The sequence below is a fragment of the Dendrobates tinctorius genome, unplaced genomic scaffold (genome assembly GCF_039654945.1).
Source record: "Dendrobates tinctorius isolate UK_male_01 unplaced genomic scaffold, ASM3965494v1 ptg000022l, whole genome shotgun sequence".
Lineage (NCBI taxonomy): Eukaryota > Metazoa > Chordata > Amphibia > Anura > Dendrobatidae > Dendrobates > Dendrobates tinctorius.
Genome location: NW_027361690.1, coordinates 82810101 through 82822742, shown reverse-complemented (window position 1 = coordinate 82822742; position 12642 = coordinate 82810101). Strand labels below are relative to the sequence as shown.

The following is a 12642-nucleotide window of genomic DNA, read 5'->3' as shown; positions in this document are numbered from 1 at the left end:
GCTGGGCAGGAGAGGTGCTGGGCAGGAGAGGTGCTGGGCAGGAGAGGCAAAGGGCAGGAAAGGTGCTGGGCAGGAAAGGCAACGGTCTCCTGATTTCCACAGAGTCCAGGAAAAGCAGCCATATTAGGGATGCATGTGCATGAGTATGTATAATTCATTCCTACGACTATAGTCTCCCCATGTAATGACTTACATGATGATTTATCATGCATCTTGGAGCCATCTAAAGTCATTACAACTATAAAAGTGAAAAATCTTGCTTCTGCTTTATTCTGACAAAACCTCTGACCTCAGAAATAAAGCCTCATACCACCCATTTTCTGGGTTACATCAGATCTGATACATATTTCCTATATGCATTTAAGGTAAAAAAAAATAAATAAAAGGTAAAACCTTTTTATATGTCTTTTTTTGATATACAATGCTATCCATGACATAAGTGACAAAATACAGTGTGAAAAAAAGAATAAAGAATATTTTTTCCCTTTAATAACCGGAGAGAAAGTCTTTACGCTGCATTAGCATTGTGGACGTTGGCATTACACAAATTGACATAAGAGGACTTCCCACCCGGCTGTGTCCTCTGATGCCTCCAAATATTGTCTTCTGCGCTTCATGTCCTTGTTAAGAGAAAGCATGTGTCAGAACATCTGCCGATCAGTGGATTTCCTGTGGTCTGGCACGAGTGGTGTAAGGAATTTAGGTAACATGCTCCTCTGTGGCTTGTCGCCCGTCCAAGCAATACAACATACATTATTTAAGGGTCTTCTGGTACACTATGTCCAGTGTGCACAGATTGTGCCCCTGCAGTTTATTTAAATGGAAGTGAAGGGACAGGAAGTGAGTAATGGAAATCTGTTTTCCCCTGACTATGGTTGGATTAATGTGCTGTCTGAGGAGACTGCATTTCTGGAACATATTCATCGGTTACCTGTTTACAAAAGCAATATCACAAAATCAAAGCAGCAAAATAATGGGGGCATATAAGACAAAGGCGACCAGAATAAGACGCATTACCACGATTCACCCCGGAGACCAGGTAGTAACCCCTAAGGTTTTTTTCTGCATTGCTAAAAACCATGACATCCAAGTCAAATGCTGCAATCATATTCTACATTTTATGATACCTAGCTGGTCACCATACTTCACTATAAGAAAGATACTCTGTTTTCACACAAGGTACAAACACGAAGGTTTATTGCAACAAAAATGACATAAATTGGACATTTATACCCGGTTGGGAAGAATGGACAACCCTCATAATTAACGGATGAGGCTGAATACGCTTATAACCCTGTATCCAGAATGTGTCATACTGACAATTATCAATGGGGCACAACTAAAGGATTTACCTTTACAGCAGGGAGTAGGGAGCGGTGACCCTTATTTGGGGGATTGGAGGGGGTAATTTCTGCTGCAGTTTAGCAGAAGGTTTCATTGATTTGTCAGAAAGAAAAAAAAAAAGATGTATAGCTTTGGACAATTTTCTATTAGAAAATGGCTGCAATGAAACAAAAAGTGAAAAATTTAAAGGGGTCGGAATACTTTCCGCACAAATTGTACTTTTTAATGGGTCCGTCTGCATAAGAGAGCTTAGCAGACTATCCTTTCATATACAGTGAAAACGCAGCATATGCTGAAAAGGGCAGTCAACCGGGATCCTCTGTGTACATAGGGGCCTATGGACAAGTAGGAGATATACGTCAGGGTACACTCCTCACAAACCTTTGCCATATAGACAAAATGAGAAGATGTCCATACACACTGCAATAATGGTTATTACCATCTACTGTCCTCCAGTTTTGCACTTCGATGGAATTTTTTGCAAATATTAAATTGAAATAATTGAGCATTAGGACAATCCAATAAAAGAACATACGTGCTAACAAACTAACAATTTTGTTAACAGTTTTATATATTATAGGTATTGCACAGTGCTGGTTATGGGTGGGGGGTCCGAATCCTGAAGGGTGCAGTTCCTGCAGAGCTGCGAGCACACAACAGTGTACGACCTCAATATTAAGTCTGAGGGGCTGACAAGAGCAGTGTTTTGACCCATCAGTGATGATCTCAGGACCTGGACCCCCCCACCGATCAGCAGCACTAGAAGATATCAAATCTGTTACAAAATTATCGTTAATAGATATTTAATGATTCTTAATAAATCTTCCATATTCATGACCAGAGCCGCCAGAATGTTTCCAATTACTGGTGGAATTAAAACACATGAAGACATCACTTTCGCACTAGAAACCACAAGAAAAAAAACACATCATCTCTGGCAATTAAATCAGAGAAATAAAGACATCGGCAGATTGACATCACTGCGACGCTATGCTTGCACAACATACGGATCTGCTCAGTGTAATCTTTATGCTCGTTTTAAGAACAGAATATATGGAATATATTAATGATTCATATGAAAACACATTAAAAAAAAGTTCATATAAGGCATGATCAAAGGGTACTAACATTTCACAATTACACATTGTGAGTCCCGACGGGTACAAGGAATGAAAGCTGAGCTAAACATGCCTTGTGGAATAACTCTGAACTCAGAGTAAAGTTGGCAAGAGACAAAAAGATTCATATGCACGCCGCCACTTTATCAGGTCCTTGAGCGGCTGTAGGAGCACCCTTTTGCAAAGCATACAATTATTACAGTATGTGCCTTTACTGTAAGATTAATTGTTATCTGCAGTTCTCTAAAAACACTAGATCTGATACCTATCTCCACCTTTTAACCTCAGTTAGAGCACCCATAAGGCTACAATTAGGCATGTAGTGTATCTACATGTACAGCTCTTGATGTGGAACCTGCAGGGTAATCCTTCTCTTGGAGGAGAGCAGTGAGGGCATTCTGTGGGTGTCATCACATACATTGGTAAATTTAGAGCATTTGCTATAAAAGACCGAGATATACATATGATGTGCTGCCATCTTCTGGCAATAAAGCAATATGGCATCAGACTGCTACAAAATTGTAGAGGTAACATTCAGAGCAGAAATTGTTCTTAAGTTTTAATGAAAATTAATGGTGGTAAGTAATGACCAGAGAAGTATTTTAATAGAAGTATTTAATAATTATTGGATAACAACTCTTCTTAAGGTCCCAGTGAATCTGAGCATTAAATGGGCAGGAACACAAATTACAGTGGGAATCAAGCAAAAAAAACCGTAGCTGACTGTTTTCCTCAAGGATCCTGCAGAACAACATTGGGGGACCTGTCACATGAACAGCGATTTTTCCCAACCAGAAAGCACTTTGTCATAAAATGTTTGGCTCCCCATAAAAACAACTTGCATCTCACCTCCATGTTCCAGGAACACTCTTACACATCTTTCTTTCCCTCTGGCAGCTGAGAAGTGCAGAAGCGTCCACCCGTTAGTATCACGGCCATTCGGGGAGTAGCCCTGTTCTAGCATTGTGCGGACGGTGTGGACATCGCCTACAGCCACTGCCCCCTGGATCCGCAATTCCTCCTGCAGCTCAGGATTCCTGCGGCAGTGATGATGTAACATCCTCCACGCTCTGCTCTTCCTCCACATAGATTCAAGTGAAGTCACCTGAAGTCACAAATATAGAGGATTATCATTTCCATCAGTAGATCACAGGGCAATGATTGCAGAGTTAATGGATTAAGGACACCTTGGATGCAACAGGCACAAGCAATGTCATCCCATTAACATTCTGTCACAACCATGAGATGTTGACAGTTTGCCAGTGCAGCAAGATCTCTAATAAGGACCACCAGGACTGGCTTGGCTATATGGGCCTGAATGGCTTCTTATAGCTGGCAAACTCGAATCTTAAATAATCTTATTAATTCACTGGGTTCATGTACATAAATAGTGCATTAGAATACCATTATGTTTTATCACAGGAGTGAGTGTTTCTTTCTCGTATGCAGCCCTCGAGGTCATCATAAATCAAGTAACATAGGAGCTACAGCAGCCACTACAGCTAGATCACTTATTTGATTTATGATGACCTCAGAGGACTGGAAAATATGGTAGTAATACTCACTCCTGTGATAAAACATGCAGAAGAAATGATACCACAGACAGCAGCAGATGTGAACCTCTGCTTCATCCTTATATGCTCTTATCAGAACTTATGCTTTATCGCTTGGCCAGGAGCTATGGTATTTGTCAACCATAATTCGGAGTGGCTCTGCATGGTCAGACAACAAATAAGACAGTAATAGAGAGGGCACATATATATAGGATCTCAGCAGAGAAACATTTTTTTCCTCTTTCCAGTGCATCACATGGTAAAATTAATAGTGTCAATCAAAATACAATTTGTCATGTGAAAAACAAGTCCTCATACAACTATGTAAAAAAAAACAAAAAAAAAAACAAGCCAATATTTACAGGAAGATCGGAATCAAGTATGATTGTTCAGACTAGTTCTTGATGTGCCGTCAGTTTTCTATTATTTGTATGCTAGCTTTCTGACTGAGCACTCCGCCCTTCACCAAGCTGTGGTTTTAATTACATCCAATCACATTTGGTTCCCATCTACCTAAAAATATAGGTTTGACCAAGTTATTAGCCAGAGGTAAGTGTTCACACTAGGCAGTTAGATTAGGGACCCATTCGATCATGAGATCACCTTGACGTTTGTGAATGGGCTCGCATTTTTTGGCCAAATTGTGCGCTAAGCATCTCATGTGTTTTTCCTAAATTTCAAAAGGCCTTTACACTATTCACACTTCATATATTTCACATTGCTATGCCTTAATGCAATTGAGTGCAACCATTTCCTCATTTTGATATAGAATCTCATCAGTAGCCACTGCCTTCTCCAATCTCAGTCATGTAAAAAAATCTGTATTCACGGAATGCAGATTTCACCCAAGAGTTTGGCATTTAAATGACCATTCCTGGCAGTAAAAAAAAGCACATTTTCCTGATAAGGTATACTACAAAGTTGCTTATTTTTATATGTACTATTGATTTATGAAATAAAAAATAAAACAATGGGAACCCTTTAACCTCTTTCCGACTTGTGCTGTAATAGTACGCCCATGTCGGACTCCCCCTGTTTGGTGCGATCTCCGGCGCTGAGCCCACACCTTTCCGGGCACAAGACAGCTTATCTATACAGTTGACATGTGCCCTCAACAGCAGCGGGTAGAATCGCGATCCTCTAGCGGCTGTTAACTAATTAAATGACGCTGTCAATCTCTGACAGCAGCATTAATCTTGCACTTACCGGAAGCAAGTCGTTAATCGCGATTGTGGGTCACCGATGGGTCAGCATGACAAACAGAGGTCTGAAGCAGACCTCTGTAGTTGTCATTGCCAGATTGCTATGAGTACCTCCATAGTATAAAAAAAAAAAAAAGGCTTTAAAAATATTAAAAAAAATTAAAAATATAAAAGTTCAAATCACCCCCCTTTCGCCCATTAAAAAAAAAATAAAAATGGATTAAAAAAAAATCGAATATACACATATTTGGTAACACTGCGTTCAGAATCACCCGATCTATCAACATAAAAAAAAATAACCCAATCGGTAAACAATGTAACAAGAAAAAAGTCAAAACTTAAAATTTTTTTTTTTTTTTTGGTCGCCGCTACATTGCAATAAAACGCAATAACGGGCAATCAAATGATCTATCTACTCCAAAATGGTATCTATAAAAACGTCAGCGCGGTGCACAAAAAATAAGTCCTCACCCAGCCACAAATCACGAAAAATTAAGATGCTACAGGTCTCGGAAAATGGCGCCATTTTTTAAACAAATTTTTGGAGTATTTTAATTAAAAAACGGAACCTAAAAACTCGTAATGACTGGGAGAATCATAATGGCAGGTCAGTTTTAGCAATTAGTGAACATGGTAAAAAAAAAAAAGAAACTGTTTAAATTTTTGTGCAATTTCACCGTTTTCAAGTACACGATATATTAACACCAATGGTGTTGTTCAAAAGCAAAACTTGTCCCGCAATAAACAAGTCCTCACATGGCCATATTGACCAAAAAATAAAAAAAAGTTATGGCTCTGGGAAGAAGGGGAGCAAAAAACAAATTCAAAAACTGAAATTCCCCTGGTCATTAACCCCTTCACCCCCAAGGGTGGTTTGCACGTTCATGACCGGGCCAATTTTTACAATTCTGACCACTGTACCTTTATGAGGTCATAACTCTCGAACGCTTCCATGGATCCCGGTGATTCTGACATTGTTTTCTCGTGACATATTGTACTTCATGTTAGTGGTAAAATTTCATTCAAATAACTTGCGTTTATTTGTGAGAAAAACGGAAATTTGGCGAAAATTTTGAAAATTTCGCAATTTTCCAACTTTGAATTTTTATGCCCTTAAATCACAGAGATAAGGCACACAAAAAACTTGATAACTAACATTTCCCACATGTTTACTTTACATCAGCACAATTTTGGAACCAAAATTTTTTTTTGTTAGGAAGTTATAAGGGTTAAAAGTTGACCAGCGATTTCTCATTTTTACAACACCATTTTATTTTTAGGACCACATCACATTTGAAGCCACTTTGAGGGGTCTATATGATAGAAAATACACAAAAGTGACACCATTCTAAAAACTGCACCCCTTAAGGTGCTCAAAACCACATTCAAGAAGTTTATTAACCCTTTAGGTGCGTCACAGGAATTTTTTTGAATATTTAAAAAAAAATGAACATCTAACTTTTTTTCATAAAAAAAATACTTCAGGTTCAATTTTTTTTATTTTACCAAGGGTAACAGGAGAAATTGAACTGCAAAAGTTATTGTGCAATTTGTCCTGAGTACGCAGATACCTGATATGTGGGGGGGAACGACTGTTTCGGCGCATGGCAGAGCTCAGAATGGAAGGAGCGCCGTTTGACTTTTTCAATGCAAAATTGGCTGGAATTCAGATTGGATGCCATGTCACGTTTGGAGAGTCCCTGATGTACCTAAACAGTGGAAACCCCCTACAAGTGACCCCATTTTGGAAACTAGACCCCCCAAGGAACTTATCTAGATATGTGGTGAGAACTTTGAACCCACAAGGGCTTTACAGAAGTTTATAACGTACAGCGGTACAATTAAAAAATCATATTTTTTCCACAAAAATGATCTTTTCACCCCAATTTTTATTTTCCCAAGGGTAACAGGACCCTAAAAGTTATTGTGCAATTTGTCCTGAGTACGCTGATACCCCACATGTGGGGGTAAACCACTATTTGGGCGCATGGCAGAGCTCGGAAGGGAAGCAGCGCCATTTGACGTTTTTGGCTGGAATTGAGATCGGACACCATGTCGCGTTTGGAAAACCCCTGATGTACCAAAACAGTGGAAACCCCCCACAAATGACACCATTTTGGAAACTAGACCCCCTAAGGAACTTATCTAGATGTGTGGTGAGAACTTTGAACCCCCATGGGCTTCACAGAAGTTTATAACATAAAGCCATACAATTAAAAAATCATATTTTTTAAACAAAAATGATCTTTTCACCCTCAATTCTTATTTTTCCAAGGGTAACAGGACCCTAAAAGTTATTGTGCAATTTGTCCTGAGTACGCTGATACCCCACATGTGGGGGTAAACCACTATTTGGGCGCATGGCAGAGCTCGGAAGGGAAGCAGCGCCATTTGACGTTTTTGGCTGGAATTGAGATCGGACACCATGTCGCGTTTGGAAAACCCCTGATGTACCAAAACAGTGGAAACCCCCCACAAATGACACCATTTTGGAAACTAGACACCCTAAGGAACTTATCTAGATGTGTGGTGAGAACTTTGAACCCCCATGGGCTTCACAGAAGTTTATAACATAAAGCCATACAATTAAAAAATCATATTTTTTCCACAAAAATGATCTTTTCACCCTCAATTCTTATTTTTCCAAGGGTAACAGGACCCTAAAAGTTATTGTGCAATTTGTCCTGAGTACGCTGATACCCCACATGTGGGGGTAAACCACTATTTGGGGGCATGGCAGAGCTCGGAAGGGAAGCAGCGCCATTTGACGTTTTTGGCTGGAATTGAGATCGGACACCATGTCGCGTTTGGAAAACTCCTGATGTACCAAAACAGTGGAACCCCCCACAAATGACACCATTTTGGAAACTAGACCCCCTAAGGAACTTATCTAGATGTGTGGTGAGCACTTTGACCCCCCCAGTGCTTCACAGAAGTTTACAACGCCCGGGCGTGAAAATAAAAAATTCGTATTTTTTCCACAAACATGATCTTTTAGTCACCATTTTTTTATTTTCCCAAGGGTACCAGGAGAAATTGGACCCCAAAAGTTGTTGTCCAATTTGTCCTGAGTATGCTGATACCCCATATGTGGGAGAAAACTACTGTATGGGCACACGTCGGGGCTCGGAAGGGAAGTAGTGACGTTTTGGAATGCAGACTTTGATGGAATGGTCTGCGGGTGTGATATTGCCTTTGGAGAGCCCCTAATGTACCTAAACAGTGGAAACCCCCCACAAATGACACCATTTTGTAAACTAGACCCCCCAAGGAACTTATCTAGATGTGTGGTGAGCACTTTGACCCCCCCAGTGCTTCACAGAAGTTTACAACGCCCGGGCGTGAAAATAAAAAATTCGTATTTTTTCCACAAACATGATCTTTTAGTCACCATTTTTTTATTTTCCCAAGGGTACCAGGAGAAATTGGACCCCAAAAGTTGTTTTCCAATTTGTCCTGAGTACGCTGCTACCCCATATGTGGGAGAAAACTACTGTATGGGCACACGTCAGGGCTCGGAAGGGAAGTAGTGACGTTTTGGAATGCAGACTTTGATGGAATGGTCTGCGGGTGTCATGTTGCCTTTGGAGAGCCCCTAATGTACCTAAACAGTGGAAACCCCCCACAAATGACACCATTTTGTAAACTAGACCCCCCAAGGAACTTATCTAGATGTGTGGTGAGCACTTTGACCCCCCCAGTGCTTCACAGAAGTTTACAACGCCCGGGCGTGAAAATAAAAAATTCGTATTTTTTCCACAAACATGATCTTTTAGTCACCATTTTTTTATTTTCCCAAGGGTACCAGGAGAAATTGGACCCCAAAAGTTGTTTTCCAATTTGTCCTGAGTACGCTGCTACCCCATATGTGGGAGAAAACTACTGTATGGGCACACGTCAGGGCTCGGAAGGGAAGTAGTGACGTTTTGGAATGCAGACTTTGATGGAATGGTCTGCGGGTGTCATGTTGCCTTTGGAGAGCCCCTAATGTACCTAAACAGTGGAAACCCCCCACAAATGACACCATTTTGTAAACTAGACCCCCCAAGGAACTTATCTAGATGTGTGGTGAGCACTTTGACCCCCCCAGTGCTTCACAGAAGTTTACAACGCCCGGGCGTGAAAATAAAAAATTCGTATTTTTTCCACAAACATGATCTTTTAGTCACCATTTTTTTTATTTTCCCAAGGGTACCAGGAGAAATTGGACCCCAAAAGTTGTTGTCCAATTTGTCCTGAGTACGCTGACACCCCATATGTGGGAGAAAACTACTGTATGGACACACGTCGGGGCTCGGAAAGGAAGCAGTGACGTTTTGGAACGCAGACTTTGATGGAATGGTCTGCGGTTGTCATGTGCGTTTGGAGAGCCCCTGATGTACCTAAACTATTGAAACTCCCCACAAGTGACCCCATTTTGGACACTAGACCCCCCACGGAACTTATCTAGATGTGTGGTGAGCACTTTGAACCCCCAAGTGCTTCACAGAAGTTTATAACACTCGGACGTGAAAATAAAAAAATCATTTTTTTTCCACAAAAATGATATTTTTGCCCCCAATTTTTTATTTTCCTAAGGGTAACAGGAGAAATTGGACCCCAAAAATTGTTTTGCAATTTGTCCTGAGTAGGCTGATACCCTACATGAGGGGGTAAAACACTGTTTGGGCGCATAGCAGAGCTTGGAAGGGAAGGAGCACCATTTGACTTTTTCAACTCAGAATTGGCTGGAATTGAGATCAGACGCCATGTTGCATTTGGAGAGCCCCTGATGTGCCCAAACAGTGGAAACCCCCAATTCTAACTCCAACCCGAACCCCAACACGCCCCTAACCCTAGCCCTAACCCTAGCCCTAACCCTAGCCCTAACCCTAGCCCTAACCCTAGCCCTAGCCCTAGCCCTAACCCTAACCCTAGCCCTAACCCTAGCCCTAACCCTACCCCAACACACCCCTAGCCCTAACCCTAGCCCTAACCCTAATGGAAAAATGGAAATAAATACATTTTTTTTATTTTATTATTTTTCCCTAACTAAAGGGGTGATAACGGGGGGTTTGATTTACTATTTATGGCGGTTTTTATGTTTGGCGGCTGTCGCACGCTAAAAGACGCTTTTTATTGTAAAAATAGTTTTTGCATCACCACATATTGAGAGCTATAATTTTTCCGTATTTTGACCCATCGAGTCATGTGAGGTCTTATTTTTTGCGGGACGAGTTGACGTTTTTATTGGTACCATTTTCGGGCACGTGAAATTTTTTGATCGCTTTTTATTCCGATTTTTGGGACGCAGAATGAACAAAAACCAGCGTTTCATGAATTTCTTTTGGGGGGGGTTCGTTTACACCGTTCCGCATGCGGTAAAATTGATAAAGCGCTTTTATTCTTCGGGTCAGTACGGTTACAGCGATACCTCATTTAGGTCGTTTTTTTATGTTTTTGTCGGTTTTATGCAATGAAAACTATTTTATATAAAAAATAATTATTTTTGCATCGCTTTATTCTGCGAGTTATAACTTTTTTATTTTTTTGCTGATGATGCTGTGTGGCGGCTTGTTTTTTGCGGGACAAGATGACGTTTTCAGCGGTACCATGGATATTTATATGCGTCTTTTTGATCTCGCGTTATTGCACTTTTTGTTTGGCGGTATGATAATAAATCATTATTTTTTGCTTCGTTTTTTATTTTTATTTTTTAAGGGGTTCGCTAAAGGGGTTAACTAATGGGACAGTTTTATAGGGCAGGTCGTTACGGACGCGGCGATACCTAATATGTGTACATTTATTGTTTTTTTTTATTATTATTTTAAAAAAATGAATTTATTGGGGAATATTTTTTTTTTTTTTTACTAATTTATTTGGCGATTTTTTTTAATTTATTTTTACACTTTTTTTTAAATTTTTTTCTACTTTATTACATAGTCCCAGGTGGGACATCACTGTCCTGTGACAGATCGCTGATCTGTCACATCACAGATCACTGTGACAGATCAGCAATCTGTCACAGGCAGTGCACAAGGCTTCCTCATGCCTGCGCTTTGCAGGCACTGAGGAAGCCAGCTTCCCCAGGCCCCCGAAGGCCCCCGTCGCCATCTTGGATTCGGGGGCCTGGAGGATAGGAGTCCCCCGCAGCAGCGCTGCACATTGCGCTGCCGTGGGGGGCTCAGGGAAGCACGGAGGGAGCCCCCTCCCTGCCGATGCTTCCCTTTAACTCCCGGTACACCGCGATCGCGTTTGATCGCGGTGTGCAAGGGGTTAATGTGTCGGGGGCGGTCCGTGACCGCCCCTGACACATTGTGCCGGGTGTCAGCTGTGATAATCAGCTGACACCCGGCCGCGATCAGCGGCGCTCACCACGTGGGCGCCGCTGATCGCGGTAGACGTACTATCCCGTCCCCGGTCATACGGGCCCGGGTACCGTGGACGGGATAGTACGTCTCATGTCAGGAAGGGGTTAAGGGATTAAACATTTTTTTTTTAAAGGTAATATAGAACAACCTTAACCCCTTTCTGACATAAAACATAATAGCACATACTGAGTCGGTTCCCATGTATACAGCAGGCTCAGGAGCTGATGTGAGTAGCTGCGTGTCCAACTGGGGAGTGGGACACGCAGCTACTCACATCCATGTAAGCAAGTTGTGCTATAATTGTTGTTGATCGCGGGTGCAGCATTATCTGCAAACACGGATTTTTACATAGTAGTGCTATTAATTTAGTTGGGGCACTTATAATTAATTGTGTTGCAAGAATCGCTACCTAGTGGTATCGGACATTTGAAGGGAGAGTGAGTTGTGCTATTTTTGGTATGGTGTCCATGAGGAGCCTTTTTTGAATCAGTAATTACCATGATTGCTATTTGAGCTATAGGTGTATATTCATTCGGCTTACCTCATGGTAAAAAATATTTTTTCCATAAATATATATTTTTTCCATAGCATTTTTCATCCATGGTTTAGCATTTATGATCTCTCCATTGTCCAATATTATTGATCTTTTGGATTTAAATAGCTATGCACGTGTCTTATAACAGAGGTTTTCCATGTTTGTTTGTTTTTTAATATTTATCAATAAATTTATGTTTTTATTGTTTGTGTATAGTGCTTTTTCTGTCTTGGGGTAATTATTACTACCTATGGGACGGACGGGATTTCATATTGTTTAAAGGCACTTGATTATTATTGGTTGGATTTCATGTTGATCTAACTACTCGGTCTTTGCAGTATATAGTAAAAGCACTCAAAATATTGCAGGTTCAAGTCCCATAAGCTGACCTAAACAACTGTAAAAAAAAAAGTTTTTAAAAATACTTTAAAATCTATACATATTTATCTATTTTTTTTTTTCAAATCCCTCTTTTTTTTCCTCCTGCTAAAAAAAATCAAAATACAAAATAAACATATTTTGTGTTGCTGCATCCGTAAA

At 40.6% G+C, this 12642-nt stretch overlaps 1 protein-coding gene across 3 annotated transcripts in view; it reads right to left on the bottom strand.

Annotated features, from left to right (window-relative positions):
* Nucleotides 1-12642, bottom strand: part of ASB7 (ankyrin repeat and SOCS box containing 7) — a 67740-nt gene that overhangs the window by 44820 nt on the left and 10278 nt on the right. For all 3 annotated transcript variants that reach the window (XM_073568818.1, XM_073568819.1, XM_073568817.1), the window contains one exon: nt 3312-3567. In XM_073568818.1, coding sequence (XP_073424919.1) covers nt 3312-3549 — 238 coding nt within the window. In that variant the 5' untranslated portion in view covers nt 3550-3567. The remainder of the gene's footprint in view (nt 1-3311; nt 3568-12642) is intronic.